The sequence below is a fragment of the Helianthus annuus genome, chromosome 11 (genome assembly GCF_002127325.2).
Source record: "Helianthus annuus cultivar XRQ/B chromosome 11, HanXRQr2.0-SUNRISE, whole genome shotgun sequence".
Lineage (NCBI taxonomy): Eukaryota > Viridiplantae > Streptophyta > Magnoliopsida > Asterales > Asteraceae > Helianthus > Helianthus annuus.
In genome coordinates this window covers 25,811,407-25,834,068 of record NC_035443.2, presented here as the reverse complement: position 1 = coordinate 25,834,068, position 22,662 = coordinate 25,811,407, and the positions used below count along the sequence as shown (strand labels likewise).

General features: G+C 35.8%; 1 protein-coding gene across 1 annotated transcript; it reads left to right on the top strand.

The window, feature by feature from the left end:
- Positions 1–11,015: 11,015 nt before the first annotated feature.
- Positions 11,016–12,137, top strand: LOC110887909. The gene has a single exon (XM_022135468.1). It carries the CDS (start codon positions 11,016–11,018, stop codon positions 12,135–12,137), a length of 1,122 nt encoding a protein of 373 aa, XP_021991160.1.
- Positions 12,138–22,662: the final 10,525 nt, after the last annotated feature.

The window sequence follows — 22,662 nt, the reverse complement described above, 5'->3', positions numbered from 1 at the left end:
AAACATGAAGAACAGGTTTGGGAAATGTGAAGTTGTTAAGATTGATTGATAAAAGCCAGTAAAAGATCCTGAATGTAAAATCATTAATGTAATTTCTTGCATAGTTTCTAAAAGTTTGAAAGTTTAATCTTTAAAAAAAACCTTATGTGTTGGGTAGAGATTGTGCAGGTAAATCTGAGTCAGGTGACGATAATGAACCAGATGAGAGTCTGATCACGATCTTAGAATGAAGCTGTGAATTCCAGACTACGATCTCAGCAGATTGAGAGGGGGAGTCTGAAGACACCGTGTCAACATCCGAGAGAGAGGAGTTTGTTGATGATGAAGATAGAGATTGTGGTTTCTTGCAATGACAAATACTTCAGAGGAAGATCGAAGACTGATAAAGACTGTAGGATGACAATTAAAGACTCAACACTGAAGACTCCGTCAACATCCTAGGGGGAGTTTGTTGGTGCACTACGTCTGTCGACTACGTCTTGTATCGAGTCTAGTAGAGTATAGGTTAGAACATGGCACGAAATCCAAGAAACATGTGATAGGAGAGGGTTTCGCTCATATGTACCTATAGGGTTTCGCTTATGTGTCATTGTCTAAGTTTCGCTTATGTGTCACTGTGAAGGTTTCGCTCTTGTGGTAACCAGGAGGTTTCGCTCTTGTGTCATGTACGTATGAGCGAAACCATGTGTCCTATAAATAGGTCATATGAGCGAAACCACATAAGTAGTTGTAGGTGTTGTCTTCCGGTAAGCCACGAAGTGCTGCCGAAGTGTTGTCAGGACTTGTAAACGAATTGTAATCAATACAACAACAATTAAAGTGAATAATGCTGAAATCGCACCAAAGCATTAGTTTCCGCCTCTTGTTTTGGATAGGAATTCTTCTGATCGACTCAATCAGGGCCGAAAACGATCCTACAAGATGACACCTTTCTGAGTCAATGAAGTGAGAGGTTGCACAATCTTGGAGAAATCCTTGATGAACCTTCTGTAATAGCCCGCCAAACCCAAGAATTGGCGGATTTCCGTTGGTGTACGAGGTGCAGGCTAGTTCTTGATCGAATCTACCTTGGATGGATCAACATGAATCCCATCCTTGTTTACCACGTGGCCTAGAAAGTGGACTTCACGAAGCCAAAAGTCGCATTTCGAAAACTTAGCGTACAACTGTTCTGTTTGAAGGAGTTCTAAGATAAGTCGTAAATGGTGCTCGTGTTCCTCCTGACTCTTAGAATAGATCAGGATGTCGTCGATGAAAACAATATCAAACTTGTCCAGGTATGGCTTGCACACCTTGTTCATGAGATCCATGAAGACTGCAGGCGCGTTTGTCAATCCAAAAGGCATAACCAGGAACTCGTAATGCCCATAACGAGTTCTGAATGCTGTCTTAGAGACATCCTCGTCTCGAACTCTCAGTCGATGGTAGCCTGACCTCAGGTCAATCTTCGAGTAGTAGCTCGACCCTTGCAGCTGGTCGAACAAGTCATCAATGCGTGGAAGTGGATAGCGGTTCTTCACAGACACCTTGTTGAGTTCGCGGTAGTCGATACACATTCTGAAGGTACCGTCTTTCTTCTTCACAAATAATACTAGAGCTCCCCAAGGCGAAGAGCTAGGACGAATAAAACCCTTATCCAAGAGTTCTTATAGTTGCGTAGACAGTTCTTCAAGTTCTGATGGAGCTAAACGATAAGGTGCTCGAGCTATTGGCGCTGCTCCAGGAGCTAGCTCGATTTGAAATTCAACCTGACGATGGGGTGGAAGACCAGGTAATTCCTCAGGAAATACCTCAGGAAAATCACGTACAACCTGGATATCTTCTATCTTCTTCTCTTTCTTCGAGGTGTCAGTAACGAGTGCTAAAATAGCGGTGTGACCCTTTCGAAAATACTTCTGGGCATTAGGAAAAGAAATGATGCCCACAACAGCACCACTCTTGTCGCCTTGAATCACGAGAGGTTCTTCATTAGAACGAGGAATACGGACGATCTTCTCCTTGCAAAGAATCTATGCTCGATGTTGCGATAACCAATCCATACCAATTACAATGTCGAAACTACCCAGAGCGATAGGAATGAGGTTGATAGAGAAGGTCTGACCAGCTAAGTTGAGATTACAACCCTTAACTACGTGTGTGGCCTCTAAACTTTTACCATTTGCTAGCTCTACCATGTGCTTGGTGTTCAAAAGTGTTGGGACACGCTTTAACATTCGACTAACTTTTAAGGACACATAACTGGTATCGGCACCCGAATCAAATAAAACAGTAACAAAGAAGTCGTCGAGAAGAAACTTACCCATCACCACGTTAGGATCATTCCTTGCATCACCCTGCCCAATCACGACTGCACGGCCCCGGGCGCCATTGTTTCCATTGTTTCCCCCGTTGTTATTCCCGTTGTTATTCCCGTTGTTGTTACCGTTGTTTCCCTGATTATTGTTGTTGTTATTCTGATTCTGATTTAACTGGGGGCAGTTTCTCTTGAAGTGACCTTCAGCACCACACTAAAAGCATCCCCTATTACCCTGCTGCTGCTGCTGCTGCGACTGATTCTGTGGAACTTGCTGTTGCTGTTGACGATTCTGATTCGCAGGTCGCGCGCTCCTGCAATCTTTTGCTTCATGCCCAAACTTGTTACACCTCTGACAATGACCCTTGTTGCACTGCCCACTGTGGTGCCTGTTGCATCAGTTGCACTTGGGGTGGTTTCCCCTGTATCCACCCTGTCCTTGACTACCAGAAGATTGCTGACCAGGACTCTGGTAGTCATCAGTCTTTCGCTGCTGAGACTGAGACTGAGCCGATGTTGAACCCTTGCTTGAAATCCCATCCCATTTACGCTTGTTGTCGCTGGGGGCATTAGAAGTAGTAGTAACTGTAGCAGTAGCACCAATACGCTTGGGCAGCCTGTTTTGCTCGACTGCCTGATCAGTGAGACGATGAGCAAGTCGAGTGACTTGCTGGATGGTGGCGAGGTTCGCTGCTGTCATGTGACTCTGGATCTCTGGCACTAAACCTTTGAGGTACAACTCGATTCGCTTGATGGGAGGATCCACCATAGTAGGACACAAAATTGCCAGCTCATTTGACCTCTTCGTATATGCTTCGATTTCTGACCCCGTCATCTTTAAGTTGAAAAACTCCACCTCTAGCTTGTGGATGTCGTCTCGACTACAATACTCTTCCTTGATCAGTTCCTTAAAATCATTCCATGGGGTGGCATTAGCAGCAACAATCCCTAGCATTTGGACCTGAGCGTTCCACCACGTAAGCGCTATTCCTTCAAGAGTACCAGTAGCATACTTTACCCTATGTGCCTCAGGGCATTCACACATCTCGAAAACAGATTCGAGCTTCTCGAACCAGTGGAGGAGGCCTATAGCTCCTTCAATGCCGTTGAAAGTAGTAGGTCGGCAGTCCATGAAGGTTTTGAAAGTACACACAGGAGGCTGTGCAGGTTGACCTATCGTGTGTGTAAGAATAAACAAGGTTAAGCACAAGTGTTGGTTCACGAGAGTAGGATCTAAAGATCCTAGAGTAAGTTGCAATGGCAGGTTATACCTCCTACCTGAGCTGCTGCGAGTGCTGCAGCTACTTGCTCATTTATTAGAGCCGTCAGTTGGGCTTGAGTCATGTTGATACGTCCACTCATGGTCTTCATATCAAAAGAAACATAAGTGAGAGAGGTTCGCGATAGTGCGATGACATGAGAGAGTAAGCACACATGTGTTTCAAACAATAGTTGCTACGTTTATCTAAGCATATCATGAGCAAAGTTCTATGTAACTAACAAGTAGGCAATACAAACATAAACCATACCACCTAGAATGATGAGTCTTGCACATGGAGTGAAGCGTCGTTGTGGATCGTTGAGCACTGTACAGGTTAAAGTCTGGTTTTAACAAAAAACTTTTTTCCCCTTATTAAAACCAAGTTCACTATAACCAATGGCTCTGATACCAATCTGTCACACCCCCAAAATCCACATGCAGAGTATCACCGCTTGGAGGCGTGACTGACCAAGATCAAGCCACCAATCATATTGAACATTGTAAGTAATAAATAAAATTCATCCACACAATATGAAAAGTGTTTAAAACAAACGAAAAGTTAAAGTATTTTGCGGAAGCATAAATGTAAAAACCCCAAACATAAGTAATAAGTTTATAAAGTGTAAATGTTTAACATGGATTCATCATTCCATGTTCCCACAATGATTTCGACTCCCGTGCAAGCTCCATGAATACCTAACGACCTGCAAGGCATGTTACAACGAGTCAACAACAAAGTTGAGCGAGTTCACAGTTGGTTGTTCAGTTTTACCATTTTGTTTTGAAATCGTAAGTTGTTTCGTAAACCACGAGTTAACCAGTTCTTTTGTTTCCCAAACCGTAACCTTAATCAGTGGGGGGCTTCCCCAGTGAACCACTAGACCATACCATATCGACTACTAACGAAATATAAGTGGTGCCCGACGTCAGTGTCTATCATCAATGACAGTTTGCCATAGTCCATTAGTACACGCCCGTTCGAACGACACGGTGTGAAGTTTGTTAAACCGAATAGCGCTATTAACTAATGACCCGCTCGCCATCGGCCTCGGCGATTAAGTCGATATAAAGAGGAGGGACTTCACGATAGAGTTTTGTCTAGTAAGTTGAGGTTGTTATCCTACCCAAGGAGGACGAACGTACGTAGTTCTACCCAAGGAGAATACGTAGGAGTTATAGTGGCATCCCACCCAAGGAGGATGGCCGTACATATCCTACCCAAGGAGGATATGTAGTTCCCGTTTTAGTTTATTTACCCATTCCCAACCCTTGGGAATCCCATGCCTTATAGAAAGTGTGAACTCACCTCGGTTTGCTCGGTAAGATTATTACTCACTCACAAATAATTCAGTCCAATCCTATAGTTGCACGTACACACAATCAGTTGACATTCACATGTTCGACTAACAGGCAAGATCATCACATACATGCAAGTAACAACTAACACATAGAATTTATCAGTTATACAAGTTCATACAAGTCATGCTTATCTTTTAACAACAGTTAACTAACCCAGTTAACCCCTAACAGACTTAACTGAGTTCACTGTGCAGATTACCCATTTGACGAAACACACTTGTTTCGTCATGCAACCCTTAGACGAAACTCCCCCCTGCTTCGTCGTAAGCCCCATCGACGAAACACTCCAGATTCGTCGATGTGTGTTTCGTCGACAGACAGCTGTTACGTCATAACACATATGTTACGTCGCGTATCAGTTTCAAACACAGAAAACCTTAATCATCTATCGCCGTTACACAATGATCATCAACATCAGAACTTTATCCATGAATCACATGTTACCAGATTATTGACATGACATAACTGTAATACTTATTCACTTAACCAATCTAAACAAATAACAACATGATACAACAACATCAACAGAATGTGAATTGTGGGCATAAACGAATGCGATCTCAACATCAGATTTAGTTTCATAGGTATTATGACAGAACATCAAACCCTAACTAACAACCAATTCATCAACAAGCAATCAAATCTCGACATACGAAGCCGTCATAACCATCTACTCATTTATACCCTTCTAGATCATCAATCATCAATACAAGCCATGAAATCATATTTATCAATCAGATACACAGTGACAATCAGCGGATCCTATCAAAGTATCATGCAACCTAGAATGATGTAAAGTTGAATCAGACAATTATATTTATACACTAACCGATTACTAGGTGATCCAACAAGAATTCGAGAGGAAGGATGGTGAGAGATGATGGTTGCCGTCGCACAGAGGGGAACTTCTAGGGTTGCGGGGAACTTCTAGGGTTGAAAACTGATTACTAAGACTTTTGCATAACCCTACCTCGTTAAATATGTAATTGTAACGTGTTGGGCCCTAACTGGGCTTCGGAGAAACTGGGCCGGCGAAACACCCGTTTCGTCGGGGTGCTTATGACGAAACAACCATGTTTCGTCGAAGTGGGTTATGGCGAAACACTTTGTTTCGTCGAGCTTATACAAGGTGAATTAGTTTTAAGTTTTTCAAATAGGTTACATGGTATATCATCAAACACTTTAATCACATTAAACAGATAACATATCCAACAAACATCTCAACATATAATCCAACGTGTACAATTACAAGGCAAACAAACAAACAACTAAACAGTTAACGTGAAATTAATGCGAAGATGGAATCTTGGAAACTCGAGTTGTCACATTATCCCCAACTTGAAAGAAATTTCGTCCCGAAATTTAGCATGCGGTTACTGAGGAAGCTAGTTAAGTTGCTTGGTTTACTGGTTTTCCTGGGGTGTCACAGTAACAACCACACCAAAAACATACCACTAAATGTATTCTAACTATCAACAATTTGTGCAAAAAAATACTACCAAAACATACCATGTACCTTCACCAACTTAGTTATAAAGCAACATACCTTTACTTTTAACAAATACCATCTGAAAAGAAGAACCAAATACCAACCATTTGTCTCTAACAAACTCTCTCATACCGGTAACATTGAATCGCAGACAGCCTTGCGAGAACTCCTTACCAATAGCCACATTCCAAGTTTGACCAGCGCTGTCCTTGATGGTCAAATCCATCTTTCGATCCAAGCCATGAGTTTGTGCCCACTTCTTCTTCAAACGCTACAAATCAGAATATAAATTTTAATAATAGATACCATTAAATCTGGTTTTCCTACAACTAATGAGTTCAACTGGATTCACGAAACATACATTAATATTATGAAAAAGTAAATAATACAGACTTACATAATGGTTGTCAACGACAAAAGTAACCAGTACTTCATCATCAACACTCTGTTCAAATACAGGTGCAGCAACCGCATTAGGCACCTCATCATCAGACACTTCAATTAAGTCATCAGTTGGTTCTTTTTTGATAACACAAAGTTCAAGCGGGTAAGTAAGAAGGGCAAGCTTACAGCTAAAAACACTCAAATCAAACGTCTTAAAATCAACCATTTCAAAAACCAACAAATGATCATCCGTTATCGACATCTCCTCCTTGATTCGACTCCAACATGTGGTAATATAAAGCTCATGGTCTAAAACTTCCATCCGAACAACCCATTTACGATTTCCAGCAGAACGAATCAAAACCGGATCTGAAGGACAGGTATTCAGCATCGAGTGATGAACAAACAACCTGTTCACATACTACACAAAGAACAAAACAATACCAGGATCGATGGTATACACGAAATACAATAAAATGTATGAATGCAAGGATAAAAGAATTTAAAAATGTATATGTTCAAGTACCATGCAGTCGTCTCGGTCTTTAAAATCATTTTTAGGTTTGTAGTAGAAGTAGTTAGAAGGCGCAAGAGAAATGTCTTGATAAAAGTGAAACAGCCGGAACGAAGATAAAGCTTCTTCATACTGACAAACAACCCACGAATCGTTCGGTAATTTCAACGACGTGACGACATCAAACCAGCCATTGTAAAAAAAATAGTCGCCTGCAAGGTTGAACACTTTGACTTCAAAGTTCCTCCCATCGAGGGTCCTGATGACTGCATTCTTTTCTGGATAACCAAACGTCTTAATCCAGTCACCATAGCCAGCAGGAAGTTTCTGCAACGGAAAAGATAACTATCGTTAAATGCAATTATAATATCAGTAATCACAAAGTCTTATATTAAAAAAATCTAAATTCTTTTTTTTTTAAAATGATTATAAAATCAACACTCACCAAGGATTTTTTGTCGCTCTTCCACACACGGGCAGCGAATCCGTACACCATCTCGCTTCCAAAGTTGTCGTCTTTCACAACCCCAAATTGTATATCAAAACAGGTACGTGTAACAAATATAGGTAACAAACGACAATAAATTATTACAACCAAATATAGGTAACAATCTTTTCCATGAAACAAAACTACATCAAATAAGATATCAAACCATATCAAAAAAGTATTCAGTTATTACATATTTAAATCAAGAAACAAACAAACATAGATACTAAATAAAATAAGAACGGCTGATTATAACATAAGATTTGCCAAAATATAAACCATCAAAAACCTTCACCGGACTTAGATATACAGATTGACACCTAAATGTCAACAAACTAAACAAAACAGCACCGTTACAACTAACCGCCTCAACATCTAGTACTCCTAATTTAGCACTAACAGAACTCAACATTACATACACTCCATCAGCAACTCATTGATATGAACAATAGTAACATCTGCCTAATGTACTCGTTAACATATATCTATCGAACCTCAAAATCGAAATCGACTATTACAGACCCTATAAAAGAAACAGTACAAAGGAATTAAACACCTAATCGGCTATGAACAACAGTAACATCAACAAATCACATTACATGAACAAAGAATTTAAAACCCTAAAACACAAAAAAACACCCAACATCAAAATCGACTATTAGAGACCATGAAAAAGAAACTGTACAAATGAATTAAAACCCTAATCGGCTATGAACATCAGTAACATCAACAACTCACAATAAATGGACAAAGAATTTAAAACCCTAAAACACAAAAAAAAAATTGATCAACATCAACCGCCTACGCTACTCTAACAAACGAACAATGTAACAAAACCATTGAATCTGAAAATCGGATCAAAGAAAACGAAAACATATGTAAATGATGGGGTTATCGGAATCAAGCATGAATACCGTCGATGAAGACTATTATCTAATGAAGATTGGTTATACCTCTTCACTAAATCACCGATTTGATGCGGGCCGATTTTATTTCCTGCAAAATTAGCCATATTAAAACATATAATCGATCATCAAATACTCTAACTAGATAGTACCGTAGATAATTTGTCTTCAAATCCATTAAATCTTGATCAATATTATTGGGCCGATGTTAGTCGCCGTGATCACCGTGTTTCTTTAGAGAGGAAAAGAGAGAGAAATCGATTTAGGGTTATGAGAGGAGAGAGAGTGTGATGAGCGTAAATGAGATCATTGCTTCAATCCTCAACTATGAGGTGTGCCACATGGATGATGACATGGCTGATTATTTGGCATCAACCATTGGGTGAGATGTGTCCCCCAATGGTTTGCTTTATTAGATATATAGACTCGGTTACTGGCTAACCAGGTACACATGTTTTATTATTCATGATTGAATTTATTTAATTAGGGTTTATGTTTTACTCATGTTCTATTGATATAATCAACATGTGGTATCAGAGCAGATGTTGATTATATCAATTCAATCAAGGAATTCAATGAATCGATTTGGAAATTAAAATCAATCAAAATTATTTTATCTTTGATGATTGCTAAGTTGTTTTATGAAAATAATCGAAATCAGTTAAACTTTTTTTTTCGGTAATAGTTCCCACTGCTGATTAATTATCATATATATTGATTTTGAAATTTGAAATCAAAATTAATTCATTGAATTGTTTTACGAATTACACGTCATCTGTTATGAATTATTATCCAATTATGGTGTGACTATCCATTAGAATTCATCATTATTATTATGACTTATCATGTACTTAACTCCTTTCTCTTAAGCCTATAAATAAAGGCTTATATGATCCATTCTAGATATCAATAAAATATCCATTCCCTCAATCTCTCTTCCTTATCTCTATAATGTTAATAGGCTAGTTGTTACAAAACACGTTATCAGCACGACTTGTTTTTAGAGTTGGATCGGATTATCACAAGCGCCATTGTTTTGGATCACACCATCGTAAGGTATAATATTTTCTCACCATTTTATCATACATGATCCATATTGTAATTCATACTATTTTGGGTTGTGTTAGAAATTTGTTCATACTATCCATCGTAAGGTCTAAAAAAAATATGTTTTATTTTTATTTTAACATTTAGGTAATTATTCATTCAAGTAAAACGAATTACAAGACAAATATTGCTTTTATTTTTTTTATAGATTACATAATTTAATCATTCTGTTACAATTCATCTTCAATCTAATATATGCATTTTCTTTTAGTTTCATCAAATTCATGCTTTATAATTAAAATTTTAAACATAATAACAGTAAATTTATTAGTAATAATTGGTTTATTTAATTTGGTATGTTAATAAAATGTTTAATCAATATAACTTTTAAATCAAACTTATGTGCATATGATATTATTTAAGGCTGTTAATTATTTGCCTATTTGAAAATTATCAATAGTGTGTAACTGTAGTTATATAGGATGGTTAAATCAATTATTATTATTATTGGTAGAACAAAGCATATTATTTGCTATAAGATCTAATTTCGATTGTGTCTTGTTGTGTAGAATATCAATCGTTTAGTAATAATAATAAAACTGGCTTTGCAAAATTGGTTCCATAATCTGGTAACCGAAATATATAATAAATTTAAACAAAATTTAAGAAACAATTATGGATGGAGTAATCTATACAGTTGTCATTTTCTTCAATAATATTACCAAGGTACAAATCATGCCCCAAGAAAACGTGCTTCTCAAATAGTCAAAGCTAGTACCCGAGCTTTGGCAATTCCATTTATTTCGGTTTTTTTTATATGTTTTATTAAATGACAATGAATTTGATAAATATGGGCTTTAAGCCCTTTGATTTTTTTTTTATCTCCATTAAACATTACTTTTATACCAATCACGATGAGATAAAATTAGGATACGATAAATAACAGTTTATAATCTAGTTTATAATCTGTGGATATTTGTTAGGCTTTTAGCACTAATTATGTTAAGTCATGTGTTTTAAATATTTAGTTGTCTATACGTATAATAAGTTGGTAAAACTTTGTTTTGTCATTCAATATAATTATGTTAAGTCATGTGTTTTAAATATTTATTGTAATACAATATCAATAAACTATACAAATAGCCTAAAATACATAATTATCTTATTAATCTTGTTTTATTTATAGTGAGTAATTGTTATTACAAATTTTATTGTTATTGGTTTATATTTGAATAACATACATTAATCCACGTGTATTTCTTTAATATAGTTAATCATGTCGAATCTTGCAAAGCTTGAGTTTATGGCTTTAGACATCACTGGGAAAAATTATTTGTCATGGGCTTTGGATGCTGAAATCCATCTAAATGCCAATAACCTTGGGGATACAATTAAAGAAGGAAATAAAACGAGTACCCAAGATAAAGCAAAGGCAATGATTTTCTTACGCCACCATATTCATGAGTCATTGAAAAATGAATATCTCACTATCAAAGATCCACTCGTCCTATGGACCAATTTAAAAGAAAGGTATGACCATCAGAAAACAGTAATATTACCAAGAGCTCGTTATGAATGGATTAATTTAAGGTTGCAAGACTTTAAGTCTATATGTGAGTACAACTCAACAATGTTTAGAATCACGTCACAATTGATTCTATGTGGTGAAAATATTACTGATAAGGAGATGTTGGAAAAAACATTCTCCACCTTTCACGCCTCAAACATTGTCTTGCAACAACAATATCGTGAAAGGGGCTTTACCAAATACAGTGACTTAATATCATGTTTGCTTGTGGCTGAGCAAAATAATGAGCTACTAATGAAAAACCATGAAACTCGTCCAGTTGGTACAACCCCATTCCCAGAAGTGAATGTGGCAACATATAATGACCAAAGTGGAAGTCACGGACGTGGTCGTGGCTATCAACGTGGGCGTGGTCATGGTCGTATTCGTGGTCGTGGTCATGGACGTGGTCGTGGATGTGCATATGGTCGGGGGAATTATCATGGTATTCAATTCAAAAATAGAAGAACACACCAGAAGTTGCATGATAATGAAAAGAAATCCAATGATGAAAGAGGTAAAAAGAAAAGTGGAACCTCATCAAATGCATGCTATCGATGTGGTGGTAACAACCACTGGGCTGGTACATGTCGTACAGCCAGACACTTAGTAGAGCTTTACCAACAATCTATAAAAGACAAACAAAAAGGAATAGAGACAAATTTCACATATGAAGATGGAAATGTTGATGTCCCAAGTGGTGAAAAGGACCATACTAATGCAACTAATCTGGATTATGATGATTTCCTTATCGAGCAAGCTAATTTGGATTCTGGTGATATCTTGTCTGATACAAACCAGTTGGATGCTTGCCATTTTCCCTATGCATGAATGATTATATTTAAAATTATGTTATTTCCTTGATGTTTTATTTTTGTTTGGGATTTTGTTATGTTTTGTTTTTGGGGCACTTTATGAAATTGTTATGTTTGAACCATATTATACTTTTATTTATGAAGCTTTATTTTGTTTTGAAGCATGTGGAGTATTCAACTAAACTTCATATTAATGGTGAAGATGTATGTCTAATAGACAGTGCTACTACACATACAATCCTAACGAAAAGGGATTATTTCTCTAGTTTAACAATGAAAAAGGCAAGCGTTGGTACTATATCTGGTAAAAAAAAAAGTTAATTGAAGGCTTTGGAGAAGCATATGTAGTTCTACAAAGTGGAACTTTGCTCAAAATTAACAATGCCTTATTTTCCCCACTGTCTCAAAGAAATCTGATAAGCTTTAAAGATATACGTCTAAATGGATATCATCTTGAGACTACATGTGAAGGACATGATGAGTACCTTCAAATCACAAATATTATTTCGGGAAAAAAACACATATTAGAGAAGTTACACGCATTTGCCTCTGGTTTGTATTGTACCAAAATTGGTGCAATTGAATCAAATGCAATCATAAACCAAAAGTTTATGGATCGAGAAAATTTTATCATTTGGCATGACCGGATAGGCCATCCCGGATCAATAATGATGCGAAAAATTATAGAAAATTCATGTGGTCATTCTTTGAAGAACCAGAAGATTCTTCAATCTAAGGATATGTGTTGCATGCTCACAAGGAAAGTTAATCACTCGCCCTTCACCAGTTAAGGTAGGGACAGAATCCTTGAGTTTTTTAGAAAGAATACATGGGGATATATGTGGACCTATACACCCCCCCAGTGGACCATTTAGATACTTTATGGTGTTAATTGATGCATCAACTAGATGGTCACATGTGAGTTTACTATCAAGTCGTAATATGGCATTTGCACGACTACTTGCTCAATTAATAAGGTTAAGAGCACATTTTCCTGATTATCCCATAAAGAAAATTCGGTTGGACAATGCTGGGGAATTTACATCCCAAACCTTTAATGATTACTGCATGTCTATTGGCATAAGTGTAGAGCATCCAGTACCTCATGTACATACGCAAAATGGACTTGCTGAATCACTTATCAAGCGACTTCAAATGGTTGCAAGACCAATGATTATGAAATCAAAACTACCAGCATCTGCTTGGGGGCATGCAATTTTACATGCAGCAACACTAATTCGCATCAGGCCAACGAGTTATCACACTTCCTCCCCATTAAAATTGGTTTTTGGTCAAGAACCAGATATTTCCCATCTAAGGATTTTTGGTTGTGCCGTATATGTTCTTATCGCTCCACCACAACGAACAAAGATGGGACCTCAAAGAAGGTTAGGAATATATGTTGGGTATGAATCACCATCGATCATTAAGTATTTAGAGCCATCAACATGTGATTTATTTACAGCTCGATTTGGTGATTGTCATTTTGTTAAAACAACATTCCCAACATTAGCGGGAGATGAAAAGCAGCTGAAAGATAATAATATAATTTGGAATGAATTATCACTATCTCATCTTGATCCTCGAACTAAATAGTGTGAACAAGAAGTTCAAAGAATAATTCATTTACAAACATTAGCAAATCAAGTACCAGACGCATTCACTGACCTAAAGAGAGTGACTAAGTCACACATACCAGCTGCTAATGCTCCAGTAAAAATAAGTGTCCCAGAAGGACAAACACATGTTGGAAATGAGTCTAATGCATGTCTCAAACGTGGTAGACCAATCGGTTCTAAAGATAAAAATCCTCGAAAGAAAAAAGGAGCAAATAATGGAGATGGTCTAGTCGAGGTAATGATAATGCCAAGAAAAGAGTCTCCTGAAGAGACACTAGACATGATGGTTCCAGAAGAACCTCAGGTACCTGAAAACCAAGAGATCTCAATAAATTATATCATGTCTAGAAAGGTATTGAACCGAAATGAAATCAACGTCGATGATAGTTTTTCATATAACATAGCGCTAGAAGTAATGGAAAATAATGAGGATCAAGAACCAAAATCTGTTGAGGAATGTAAACAAAGAAATGATTGGCCAAATTGGAAAGACGCAATTAAGGCAGAATTAGATTCCCTCAATAAACGAGAAGTTTTTGGACAAGTAGTCCCTATACCTAAAGGTGTAAAGCCTGTCGGATATAAGTGGGTCTTTGTGCGAAAACGCAATGAGAAAAATGAAATCGTACGATACAAGGCACGATTAGTAGCACAAGGATTTTCGCAAAGACCTGGGATTGATTATGAGGAGACATATTCTCCGGTGATGGATGCGACTACTTTTCGTTATCTTGTTAGTCTGGTAATACAAGAAGGGATTGATCTGCGCCTAATGGATGTTGTGACAGCCTACCTTTATGGCTCACTTGATACGGATATATACATGAAACTCCCTGAAGGATTCAAATTACCAAACTCATATACATCTAGTTCTCGAGAACATCTTTCAATTAAACTAAACAAATCATTATATGGGCTAAAACAATCTGGGCATATGTGGTATGATCGCCTTGGTGAGTATTTGTTGAAAGAAGGTTACAAAAATGATTCAATATGCCCGTGTATCTACATAAAAAGGTCAGAATCTGAATATGTTATAATTGCTGTATACGTTGATGACTTGAATATAATTGGAACGCCAAGTGAGCTCCAAAAGGCGATTGAATGCTTGAAAAGAGAATTTGAAATGAAAGACCTTGGAAAGACAAAATTTTGTCTTGGGTTACAAATTGAACACCTCAAGGGTGGAATCCTTGTACATCAACAAAACTACATAGAAAAGTTACTTAGAAGGTTTTATATGGAAAAATCACATCCATTGAGTACCCCAATGGTTGTAAGATCTCTTGATGTCGAGAAAGACCCATTCCGACCTCCGAATGATGGAAAGGAAATTCTTGGTCCAGAAGTACCATATTTAAGTGCAATTGGTGCACTAATGTTTCTTGCTAGTCAAACACGACCAGATATATCATTTTCTGTAAATTTATTGGCAAGATATAGTTCATGCCCTACAAAGAGGCATTGGAATGGGGTAAAACAAATATTTCGATACCTTCAAGGTACAAAGGACATGGGGTTGTATTTTACTAACCAATCGACAACAAGTTTGGTTGGTTTTGCAGGTGAAGGGTATTTGTCTGATCCTCACACTGGACGATCTCAAACTGGATATTTATTCACAAGTGGAGGCACTGCTATTTCATGGCGTTCTGTAAAGCAAACCATCACAGCCACATCATCTAACCATGCAGAAATATTGGCGATTCATGAAGCTAGTCGAGAATGTGTTTGGTTAAGAAGTGTAATACAACACATTCGTGGGTCTTGTGGTATTTCTACGATAGATGAGGGACCGACAGTTTTACATGAAGACAACGCAGCATGCATTGCTCAACTTAAGGAAGGATACATCAAAGGTGATAGAACGAAGCACATTTTACCAAAGTTCTTTTTCACACATGATTTGCAAAAGAATGGAGATATTACTGTTCAACAAGTTCGTTCTAGCGATAATTTGGCAGACTTGTTTACTAAACCACTTCCAACCTCTACATTCAAGAAACTGGTTCATGGGATCGGTATGCGTCAACTCAAGGAGCTTAAATCATCAGGGGGAGAATAATACGCGCTGCACTCTTTTCCCCTTAGCTATGGTTTTATCCCACCGGGTTTTCCTAGCAAGGTTTTTAACGAGGCAGCATCACCAAGCGTATTATAAGAACAATATATTATTTTGTCACGTGGATATTCAAGGGGGAGTGTTATGAATTATTATCCATTTATGGTGTGACTATCCATTAGAATTCATCATTATTATTATGACTTATCATGTACTTAACTCCTTTCTCTTAAGCCTATAAATAAAGGCTTATATGATCCATTCTAGATATCAATAAAATATCCATTCCCTCAATCTCTCTTCCTTATCTCTATAATGTTAATAGGCTAGTTGTTATAAAACATCATCAATATTTAATTGAAGTCAATTATTTTATGCATTCTTATGATTGATGATGAAAGAATCTGCCATATTAAATTAAGTTTAAGGCAATCCTCATCCAAGTTTTTTTAATTCAATCAAATATATATATTTTTTAGTTCAGAACGTATATCATAAACCAATAGTCCAACGAATTATATTTTTTAGTTGGTAGTAATGTCCATAATTTTTTTTATATTTATAAAGAAATCCCCTTATTTTGGGATAACGTCAGGATTTGATTATATTTCCTAAAATTGTGTAACTTTATCTCCAAGTTTCGAGTAAAATATTATTTTTTTTAATTTATAATCAAATAATTAACTTGGATAGATAGAGATATTTTGAAATTATAATCAAAATCCCTTAAAATTAGCTGATTCAAACTTATCACACTAATCAGCTGCTAATCAGGAGTTTCGAGATCACCCATTTAACGACTCGAGACCAAGATCTCGACTCGAGACCACAAGGTCTCGACTCGAAATCATAAGGGTTCTCAAATCTTTACAACTCGAGACAACGGTTTCGACTCGAGACCATAAGGTTGCGACTCGAGACCACAAGATGAGTCGAGATCTCACCCGAGAGCTCATAACCGAGTCGAGATCTCATAACCGAGTCGAGATCTCACTCGAGACCTAAGACTAACTCGAAATCTCAACCCGTTACTTCATTAGGCTGTTTAATGTGGTTTGCTATTAAATAATTGGTTTTTTGCAAATACTTAGTTAATTAATCAGAATCAGATAATGTTTTACAAAACCAAAATAGTTTAACTTGAATGAGCTTCTGATGTATCATTTCTGGCCAAAGCTGATTTAATACATCTATTTATCGTTCAAGTATTACGAAAGCTATGTTGAGTGTGCATTACAAACGTGAATGTCTTAATATCTGGCCAAAGCTGATTTAATTCATTCATGTATAGCATACTCAATAAGTGCATAACTAAAGTGATTGTCTCATTTCTGGCCAAAGCTGATTTGTCGCAATCACTTTGCACACATGCTTAAATGATTACACTTCTGGCCAAAGCTGATTTGTCTTCGTTTGAGTAAAATTTTAACTAAGTCTATTATTTTGATGTTAGTAATAGACATATCACAACTTCTTCATATAATGATCCTCACATTAATGATCCTTCATTAATCTTATGATCATTTTGTTTGCCTTAATTTTTAAGTACCCATAACTTTACTCACTATAATTTTCTTCTATAAATCAATATCTCACCCACTATAATTCTTAAACCTAAAATGTTTTGCTTTATTTAAAGTTTCTATAAGAATTAGCTCTTGAATTAAATCCTTGATTATCTCCTAGGATACGATAATCCTATTGCTCCCTTCTGATAAAGGTACTACAGAAGAAGAGTAGAGCATGATGATTAGGATAAGTCGAACGTGATGTCTCTTATGATAATCAAGAACTCTCTAACATAAATACTATCACTAAAGTTATTCCAGATTAAGTTTTTCCTAAGACTAATCTATTATCTGTGGAATAATCACAAGAATTCCTAAGATGCATGGCTTCATTTAAAATTCTAAACCATAAAGTTAAGTGGTATATGTGAATACATTATAATATACAATACCATGACCCATAAAGTTAACGGCTTACGCATGGAAATAAGTACAATTTTTCAGTACATTACATACTAAGATTTTCACTTGTACAATTTGATGCCTTATAAATCAACTATAACACTCAAAAGTACCAAAGGAAAATGAGTGTGTTGATAAGCAACATATGTACATAGAATAAATGTTTGAAACTAGAAAATAAGATGTCGTTCACCTTATAACCACTGAAACATCAAAAGAGGATTGTTCTAAGGTCCATAGTCAAAATAGAAATACAAAATCCCAACTCTAAGGTTCTTCATGGGAAAATATCACTACATGATTATGCCATTAGACTAGGCATAAGCAACGAGACTATCCATTATTCAAAAGAACAGTTGGATAAGTTAATTAGGTAGTCACTTGCTAATGATATTTGAGTCTGCTAATTTTAATATTCCAATTAACACATGATTAGTTGACTCTAGTTCCATATGTTTCCTTACCAGAATTCAACAAATAACTAACATGAGAGTTAGTGACAAAATTAAACGTTAAGGTTATAAGAACCATAATGAGCAGTCTTCTAACAAAGCTTTCCGATACCTTACATATTCTGAAGATTGATCAGAATACAATATCATTACTTAGGCTATGTCATGAAGGTTGTGAGGTTTGCGTAACATTGGCGGAACTAGAAGAAAAACTCAGGGGTATCCCAATTTTTTATTGTACAAGCGAACATTAAAATTTTTGGCTTGGTTCGGGTTGGTTCCTAACGTAAGTTTTTGTATCTTTTGATATGTACTAATAATTCATCACGGACTTTAATTTAGTATATTTGTTAAAGTGTTTGAGGTTTTCTAATACAAAATAATGTCGACATCAAAGCATTTTTATACGGCGATAAGCGTTATCCGGTATTTACACAGTTTAAAAATAGATGATTTATAATAAAAGGTTGTTATAAGTAGTGAGCTTTAAATAAAACAAAATAAAAAATTTAATAAACTAATACGTAATAAGTTGATTAAATAATAAATAATATATTGATTAATAAACTAATAGATAAGTTATTAAATACTAATAGATAACTAATTGAATAATAATATGTAAAAAGTGAAATTGTAATTGTAAATTATAACTAAAACTAATATTAATAAATAAAAATAGGGAAACAATGATAAGTTATTGAACCCACGTGGGTTACAGCCCACTTTCCAAATTCCAAGAGAAGGAAAAAGTTCAAATAATAATTGCTAATCTTTTGGTTTTAAAACAAAAAAAGGGAGTGTCTTTTTCGTTAGTCTCTCTGCAACTATGGCGAAGATCTCACCACTCTTCATATTATTTCATTTTTCTTCTTTATTTCTCACTAGTATTATGTTCAGGGGTATCCTAATAATTGCTTAGTGGTATTCAAATACATAAAACCAAAAAGCACAATATTTTTTTGTATTTCGTCAAGAAAGTTGAGGGGCATCCCGAGCAACCCCTCACCTCCTTGTAGATCCGCCCCTGTTGCGTAACCAACATAATGTCACACTTACCTTAAACTCTCATTTTATTTGTTCTAAATATCTGGATAGAAACATTACTAAGATGAAACTAGATGATACCTTACACTTTCACAACTTTTGTCATCATGCAAATGAGAATTTGACAAAAGGAAAATGAGACTTATAAATTTCATCCATTACAACCGAAATTCATGAGAAATCATGACATGATTAATGAGGATGATCATTCAACTAATCTCATTCTTAGTGTTTTTTAAATCATGACGTTAAAGCCCTAAAATATGACTTGGCTTAAGGAATAAGCATGGGTCCATCATAAGTCATTCATTGACATTCATAGAACTTATTCCAAATGGAATAGTCAGACATAATTCATTTATCATTTAAAAGACTATCAACTTGTATCTAAATTTTGTCGTATATGGCCCACGGTCTTAGAAGAAATCTATTCATATATGTACTTCATAAAATTTCTATTAAATATGTCCCTAAAGTTTCTTATGATACCTGGACATTAAGGAAATCAATAAAGTCTAACATATATATGATAGGTTCCCACGTCACGTACCTCATTGAAACTTCTCTTATAGCATTTCTAGAGATATCAAAGATCAGTGGGAGCATTAAGTGTCTTAATAATAACTTGCAATAGTTGCAAGAGGTGGGGGAGTGACTTTATATTACTTCAATTTACACCTCTTGTACAAGACACCGCTCCATCACGACACTGTTCCATCAAACTGTCTCCTTAAAATCTAATGCTACTCTTACAAAAGTTTCATTGTTGCTTCATTGTGGGCACACTTACATTTCTTACCTAAACTAACATAATCCTCAACAAGAGAAATCACAACGACTAACGTCATTAACTTGTTTCCCTATTAGAATTTGTTGGTTGTTAAATGCTGACCCTAAGCATGCTGAGTTCCTAAAGATTTCTAAGGTCAGTGGGAGCAGTCAAAGTCCTTATCATGACTTGTAAGGAATACAAGAGGCTGGGGGAAGAGTATCATTAAATTTCACTCAGAATTTAACTCCTATTACACCTCTTGTACACCATACTGCACCAACTCTTACAAACTTAGAATCCTGAAAATGATAACAACCTAACCAAGAGCTAATCCATAAAACTGAAACTTTTAAAACCCAATAATCAACTCAGGAGGTCATCTAGGTTTAAAAGCCTATTAACTTTGATGATTACATAACCTCCCTAACTGAAGTTGAAATGGATTTTGGAAAAGTTTACTGATCCTCTCTCTTCAAACTAAGCCATTCGCATCAATCAATTCTCTGAATGGAATAAAATTGTTTTCTAGTAAAAATGATTTTATGTGTTCGTATAACATTTGGGATTTGATTGAATTACCTAAGAGTGTTCATAACTAAACCAAATCCTGATATAAGCGTTAAGACACGAAGAGGCATGATTGATTGTCAAAGGTTATACTTAGGAAGAGATAAATTATCAAAGATTTCTTTGAGGATCATCACTGTTCTAGTAGCTTATAATAGTTTTGAGCTGCATTAGATGAACATTAAAAACAATTTTCCCTAACAAATGACTGGCATATTTACATGTTCATAAAACAACCTGAAAGTTTCAAACTGAAGGTTAAAGAACACTTTATTTGTAAGCCAATAAAATCCATGTACGGGTTAATGCAAACATCATAATGCGATGAAAACTTAGAGTAATTATTTTCATCAAGAATCAAGTGGATTAATGTACCTACCTCAAAATGAGTGGGAGCAACTAATTTAAACTTGTCTATATAGATGATATTCTTTTGACAAGTATATGTTACATAAGTCAAAGTATTGTTAACACAAACTTTGATATAATAAATCTCAGAGATATCTCTTACGTGATTGATATCATAACATACCGAGATAGACCCAATAGGACATTAGTTACATTCCATAAGTTTAACCTTAAATGGGTCCTTACATATGTAACAAACAATATTGCTCTCCTTTAGAGGATAATAGGACAAATGAGATTATTTCCTTACGCTTCATTAATTAGAAGCCATATGTAAGTTCAAGTCTACACTCATTTAGATATTACTCACATTGCAACACACTAGATATGCCTAGATTAATGTGAAGCATCTGATTGAGTATTACAATATCTTTAAAATGAAACGAGAGGCTACAATTTAAAGAAGAAGTGAGAACTAAGACCGGTTGATTACTCTAACTTTGTAATATTCAAAGATGACAAAATGTAATTTCGGGTATATCTTTATGTCAGCAGACAAAAACCTATCTCATGGAGGAGTCCTAATGGGCTGATATCAAAAACCTAAGTTATAACGACATAATATAGTCACTAAATGTTGTTGGAAATTTATCAGTGGACTCATAAGTTTATTAACTCCATATAATTAATGTATTGAAGACTTATTGTGATAAAGTCAGCTACCATGTCTCCTTGAACAGTAACAGTTCAAGAGGTGCTGCATTAAGTTTCGATACACAGTTAATTATTCGTTTATGAACGAATTGAGGAAACTAAGTCTTTGTATCGAATACATTCATGATATGCTTAAGGATCCTATAACTAAAGGGCTATTACCCATAAGTCTTATTAAGAGAGCTCATAGACGGGTATTAATTGATGGCCGTGCACAGCACAACTGCATATCGTACTATGAATGGCTAACTATTAGTTAATTTTCCTCATCAGTTTGATTTTGTATGTCTCTAAGAATATGTCAAGCCGACATAATGGCATATAGACAAATAAAGTTGCAAATAAAACAAAGGGCTTATGCGTATTTTGATCACAACGATTAGGTTTTAAATTAAGGCTATAGTATGACTAATGGGGGTCCTGAGTCGCATAATGATTCAACGGCTGTATTTCTCTGCTATAGTTCTTGTTTAAGGCTAAAATGAGTGTTAACTCCTGAAGAGGCTTATCTAATACTCATAGTAAATGATTACTCGGCTAAGTGGGAGAATGTAAGATTAAATATGTATTATGTTATATTTAATCTAGTAGCCATTATAATCATTTACATTATATAGATCAAAATATATAACAACCTATTAAATAATTAGTTGGTAATTGTTGATGGGCCTTATTACCCTTATTAACTAGTTAGGGTTTCCTCTTGGGTGCATATATAAGGAGACTTATGTAAAGGTTCTAAGGTTAGACACATAACCTAATTACTCTTATAACATCAATCGACCTCCTCTCCTCAACCGAACCCTATTCGGTTTCTTCATCACCATCATTAGATTGCACCCTAAGGAGGAACTCGACCAATCTGACGAACATGACGTCTACTTCATTCTCTGATTCGGTTACTGGCTAACCAGGTACACATGTATTATTATTCATGATTGAATTTATTTAATTAGGGTTTATGTTTTACCCATGTTCTACTGATATAATCAA